We start from the raw sequence: 6,345 nt of genomic DNA, 5'->3' as shown, positions 1-6,345 counted from the left end.
GCGTCTTGCTTTGGCACACCGGTTTCTCATACAGAGACTCCCCTTTAAAAGGGGCTCAACTCTCCTCCGCCAAGCAAACATGCTCCTAACTTGCAACATCAATGAACTTAAAAGCAAAACAAACTACCCGTTTCATTTTTTAACAGGCTCTTTGATTACCGAGAAGAGAGAGAATTGCTGCTGCTATAGAAACAGCAGCCACCAACCTGGAGACCAGGCTTTGCTGCAGGCAGACCCAGAGACTGCTCAAACTGTGAGATGTGCCGCGGTCCACATCCAACCACCGCGCCAGCCTCTATGTTTTTAAGGCCACAAAAATATCTAAAAATACGCCCTCCTGCTCTATTGCAAAACTTTTCAAAGCAGCCGCCTTTCTCCCAACAGATGTGAGATGTTGGTAAATACAATATTGTCCAAGCCCAGTTACAACTTGTTCTGTATTTCCCTGTGAAACGAAATCCATTGGAAACTCAGCGCTACTTACCCCACCTCTGCCTAGTTTGGGTGTGGGAAAGGGACCCGTTACCTCTGCACCAAACCTGTGGGTCATATCTTTGCAAGAAAACTTTCAGAGCTCAGACAGCAAATACCAAAATCCTCCTTCACTCCCATGGGCTTTAACTGTTCTCCATCACCTCTGCAACACCCATGGCAACGTTGTAAACCAGGGACTACTGAAAAGATCTCTTCAGATACCAAAGCGCTGACTACTATTGTATAGACATATTTAGAAGATTTTGTTAAAGAGAGATTGTTTTTGGCAAGCACTTTTTAAATAAAAAAAAAAAATAGTTGAGAAACCAAGTGAAAAAAATTACCATATTTCCCTAGGAAAAACTCATTCGTGTTATAAATTGCAGTAATTAGTAAAGCAAACAAATAACATGTTGTATCTGCGCAGGGATTTGAAGAAAAGCTGTTTAAAAAACAAACATTAACGTGTTTGCCAAGAAACATGTATACATACTGGATTAATTCTTTATGATGATTGACTGAATATACTGTACATAATTAACTACGGGAAAGTTCTGATATTTCAAATGTTTAATTACAATGAGATAACGTATCTAGGTGTGTTTTTATCATCCTTAAATTTTCATGCAAGCTATTTAAAAGTAGTGATTAAAGCACCACAGAAACCCGACTTTTAAGATTCTTTCCACGAACTGTTGCTCCCTGTACATCAGCCCTGCCAAGGGACGCAAACGCGGCGCGGCAGCCGGAGCGGAGCAGCCCCGGGGCGAGGACCGCGATGTCCCGCGGGCCAGGAGAGGGGGAACCAGCTCACAGGAGCAGGAATTTGGCATTCACCTGGCTGGTGTCTCGGTCAAAACATCAGCAGCCTTCCGACGTGCGGGACAGGTAACAGCCTGGCTGAACTTCAGCTTCCCAGGGGCCGGACGAGCAACCTGCCATGTGTTTAGCTGCCTAAAAAAAAAAAAAAAAACAAACCAAAAAAAAAAAAAAAGATTATGCCATAAAGTGATGAACTGCACCAGCAAATGCTTCAAAAGTTACACAAAATCATTCCGATTACAAATTGGAAACATCCTGAGTGAAATCTGAGGCTCCCACTCCTCCCTCAGGCCGCAGCAACCCCACGGACCTGCCAGAGAGGGGCCACACAGACTGCCAAGGCTGTACACAATTAAGAAAACTCCTAGTAATATCAGAAAGAATTAAAACATTTATTGGGCATAAATATATTACATATACACTACAGATACAGTTAAGTCTTACATACATAGTGTAGTATTTGCAAAATCTATACATTAAAATTGATATGGCAGTTTTAATATAATGCATATGAAATAGTCTAAAATTTACAATACAAGAAAACTTATGATTATTTCTTTTTTTTTAAGTTGAAAAGCTTGGAATGTATGTTCCCATAGTGAGGTAAAAACATTTTATTTTTTTCAATTTAAAGAACTGTGCAAGGATAAGGTTCATACACATTCAGTTAGGGCACTTCTCAATTGTGACACTGAATACTGAGCTACTATAGCCAACAAACAGGATTAGAAAACATTTCAAGTTCATAAAGAAAAAGGCAGAACAATATAAAAACATCTCTCTCCTTCCTTAAGGGTTTTAAATATTTAGTCTTTCGTTCTACCTTTTTTTTTTTTTTTTTTTTTTTTGTGTTGTGGTGGTTCATAATCTCTTTGAGAGCAGAGAGCCCTCGGGTTGGCTTCAATGCCTGGCACTGCTGGATCAAAGGGCACAAGGACGCACGGGGAAGGACCAGGCATCGCCAACGGCGGGTCAGGACCGAGGGGGTTAATGCCCGCGATGCTTTCTGTTTCTGTTAATATATGGATGACAATCAAATCACTATGGCAGAATATACAACCTAAAAGAAAGTCAAATTAACTTATTTAGGGCCTGTCCCACCTCCTACAGAATACTTTTACCGATAACCTCGGGGTTGGACTGGGCGTTCTCGTTAGCGTGATTGTAAGGGACAAAAAAACTAATTAGCAGTGACAGAAATGCTTCGAGTGTAACCGAACGATTTGCTCTACACTTCTGCTCGCTGCTTGTAGTATCATTAGTATTTCAAACTTTCAAAATTGATCAAATCATCTAAAGCAAGGTGGTGTCGTTTTTTTTTTTTTTCCTTTTTTTATTAAAGAAAGTGTTTTTTTAAAAAGGTGTCAAACTTGGATTTCATAGCAGCACTGCTGAAACAATAATCCAAAAAATAATAAGGGAATCTATTCAAATTTCTAGGTTTCCAAACTAGCGGTCTTTTCATTGTTTTAAAAAATACACTCTTTTCCCCCTCCATTGAAAACAGCTGTATATGCTTTGCTCACAAAATACAGATGCAAGGTCACAAAGTTTCATATCACAAATAAATTTAAATAAGATGTAAATAAATTTGACAAGCCATGACTTTGGCAAAACCAAAAAATATATATATTTAGCTCAATGCCATTGGTTTGCAAGGCTAAATTAAACTAATTATAGTCAATAACAAAATACAGAACATTTCTAATACTTGCTACATCTAGAGAGGCACACAGAATAATTCATTGATCTTAGCACTTTTTTTTTTTTTTCCAGAGATGATTATGTTTTTGGATACATGTAAACGTTTGAATCACTGATAATGTTTGTGGTTTGGTTTTTTTTTTTTTTTTGTGTTTTTTTTTTTTTTTTTTTTGGCATTTAATGTACTAGATGCTCCCATCTTCAGAAACACAAGAAAATGTAAGAAGATTAATAATACTAGGAATGCTGCCAGGTAAAAATTTGACCTAAAGTACAACAGTATAAAACAGACAAAATATAACATGCTACAGGGAAGGTGGGGAAGGGGATTAGTACATAAGTACACTTTTTATTTTTATTTTTTTTTTACAATAAATAAAAGATTGCACTGTAATTGGTATTTAAAGTACTGTATGCAGTATATAGTATAAATAAACCTAAAACAAAAATAATGTTGTTTTTTCCCCATTACTTTGGTTAAGGGAATATTATGCTAGTACAGGACACTGATTCTTAGACGATGGAGACAGAGCACAAAATAGCTAGGACAAAAGCAAAACCAAGTAGCAAAAATATACAAAAACAAGAGGCAGGGAAATACACTGTGTCTGTTGCACCCTTTTGGAATCTATTTGCACCTCCAGCTCATTTATGTCCCTGAGGTACTTGCACAATGTTGTCTTAATATAAATAACCCAATGACTCAAGAGTTAAAAATCTAGTATCTTGATGGATTAAAACACGTGTCTGGAAAGGGGCAGGCAGGAGGGGGGGAACACCCCCACCAGAGCAGGGACTATTCCTCTGCAGGACTCTCGTCTGAATTTTGCCATGTACCAAGTTATTTCAATTAGCCCTGTGGTAAGAATAGCATAGACACCCATTTAAAGTATTTAAAATAAACAGATCTAATTTCTGATACTTCCAAGAAAATTCCATAAAATGGATACCCCTCCAAAAAATAACAATAATAATAATAATAATAATAACAACAATAAAAAGATCAACTGACAGTAAAGTTTGCTTACATTGAGTGTAAATCTCACCTAATTCAGTAGAGGCAGTAAGCTGTCACCAGCTCTAATCATATAAATCAGGCTGAACATAATAGAATAATATCTAGTATTAGATTAGGAATAGTTATATACAGTGACAAACAGACAAGTTAAAGCAGCTTTTAAATAGCTGAACATGGGAATAACTAACTATTGCACAATGCCCTCTTACTTAAAATTACTGCTAGGAATCAAAATGGTAAAAAAAAATCTATAATGCTTCATAATTTATATGCAGTTTGGTTATTTGATCTCTTATACAGGCAGTTTATAGTGTTGTAACTGTAAAAATAACATCATTAAAAATGTTTTTCGACTGCAGGATACTGTTCCGATTTAAATGCACTAAACAGTTAAAATAACAACTTATGTTTTATCTTGAAAAAACTGGGGCAAATGTAGTGATTAATTCATAGGCAACATTGCTAATACTGTTCAAGGAAAACCTGGTACTGTTGACTAACACTGTATTCTAGTCTTACCACTATACACACTTGTGACTAATGTTTAGAAGGAAAAAGAAGAGACAAAAAAGTGACTCATGATTAAAATTTCCTAAATAATAAGATAAAATAAGAGACTGTATGAACTTCAGTGAAAAAACAAAACAACATTGAAAAGGCAAATTGGTGACAATTTTGAAACTGTGAAGGAAAAAAAATCTTGCTTTTGGTATCTGGTTTGCTTGTTTCTCCAGTTTGACCACTTCCTAGTTTTGAATTTCAAAAAGGTGCATCAAAACACTGATTTATCTTTCTTCAAGCTAGAACTGTAAAAACAAGAGAAGTATATAAAATGTATGGTAGAACAAAAGGATTTCAAAAAAAGGAATATCTGAATAAATGTGTGGATTATAATGCGTAGCATTAGTTAAAATTGTATCTCAAACTCCCATTGAATTGTCTACTTCATAAAGAAGTATTGTAATATACAGGCGAATATAATTGACAAACTTGCAAAGCCAAGAACAATGAGGGCTGCAAACTGTTCATCAGTAGGAATCATGCTCTTTATCTTAGCATCATCTATGCTTCCCATTTCTCCTGCAAGCATGATCTCATTTCGCTGAAGCATAAAGGCAACGGATGGGCTGAAAGGTCCACTAAGTTCCTGTGAGGTATCCAAGCACCGGCGGCAGACGCAGACGCGAAACCGATAGTCTGTGTTGACTTGAAGGCCTGAGATGTGGAACGTGGTCTCTTCTCCCTTGTACACCTTCAAAACAAAACAGTGAGCACAGTCAAATACAAAGAGCAAGGCAACCTCCTTCCTCCTCCTCCTTTCAGAGCACCAAACAATTTTAAAAAGTAGTAACGTTAGATTTTGCAAGGATTTGAGCCAGGGAGTTAGGTCGAGTCTGAGGCTCTTGAGGAAACACTCCTGCAGCAATCAAGGGAAGGAACCCACTAGGTCAGTGAAGGTTTTGGAAAAGCAGAGGCATATGGAGGACTATAAAATAAAAGTCCAACCGTGAGAGGTCTCATACAGTGTGTTCAACAGTCCATGCACACAAGGACAGACAAGACTTCAGACCATATATCAACCATAAGACGTACCCTTCTTTTGTGGGTGTAGATAAATACTACAAGCACATTTCTGTACTCTTAAAATGTGATTATATGCCTAAAACATGTCTAAGACTTAAGAACTGTGTTTGGCCCCAAATGGAGGAAAACCTGAAAGCTAAGGTTACTGCAAGACACTCATTGTATAATTGTGAAATTGGTTGCAAATATTATTTTAATGTACTTTCCCTCATATTTCTCTCAAGAGTCAGCAATCTTGCCAGGAGTTACACTTTCAGAATTGTGGAAACAATAAAATATTATTAAGGTATAAAAAAGCTCCTCTTGGTTGCAATATATTTGGTTCTTTAGCAATCCAAACCCACCATGTATTTACGTTAATCAAATGTAGGTACCGCATAACTCGAAGAACATGAGTCACAATTTGAGAAAGAAGAGAGATAACTGAGACAGTTTTGTGACTTAAGTGGAAAAAGACCACTGAAAACATTTATGAACTCTGAAAACAAATAACCAGTCAACAATTTATATAACAGAGGGTTGTTGAAACTAGCATTTTATGAAATGAAATATGTGTCACAAAGTGCCTGTGTCTGCTGGAAAAAACAACATCCTGAATTTCAGATACTACTTCTTCTGCTCATTTTATCTCGTTTCCATCTCCTTGCTGAGGGAGCAGAAGGCTGAGAGCATCTTTGCCCTCCTGGAGGGAAGAGCTGCACTAAGAGATGGGTAACAAGAGGGAAATTAAACCTGAGCTGATA

At 37.1% G+C, this 6,345-nt stretch overlaps 1 protein-coding gene across 1 annotated transcript in view; it reads right to left on the bottom strand.

Moving 5' to 3' along the window:
- Positions 1 to 2,089: 2,089 nt before the first annotated feature.
- Positions 2,090 to 6,345, bottom strand: part of FNDC3B (fibronectin type III domain containing 3B) — a 209,189-nt gene continuing 204,933 nt past the window's right edge. Inside the window, exon 26 of the mRNA XM_042798938.1 lies at positions 2,090 to 5,270. Within this exon, the coding sequence (XP_042654872.1) occupies positions 4,959 to 5,270 (312 nt within the window). The 3' untranslated portion in view covers positions 2,090 to 4,958. The remainder of the gene's footprint in view (positions 5,271 to 6,345) is intronic.

The sequence above is a fragment of the Tyto alba genome, unplaced genomic scaffold, assembly GCF_018691265.1.
Source record: "Tyto alba isolate M040663 unplaced genomic scaffold, T.alba_DEE_v4.0 Super-Scaffold_10, whole genome shotgun sequence".
Classification (NCBI taxonomy): domain Eukaryota; kingdom Metazoa; phylum Chordata; class Aves; order Strigiformes; family Tytonidae; genus Tyto; species Tyto alba.
This window is presented reverse-complemented; position numbering and strand designations above follow the sequence as displayed.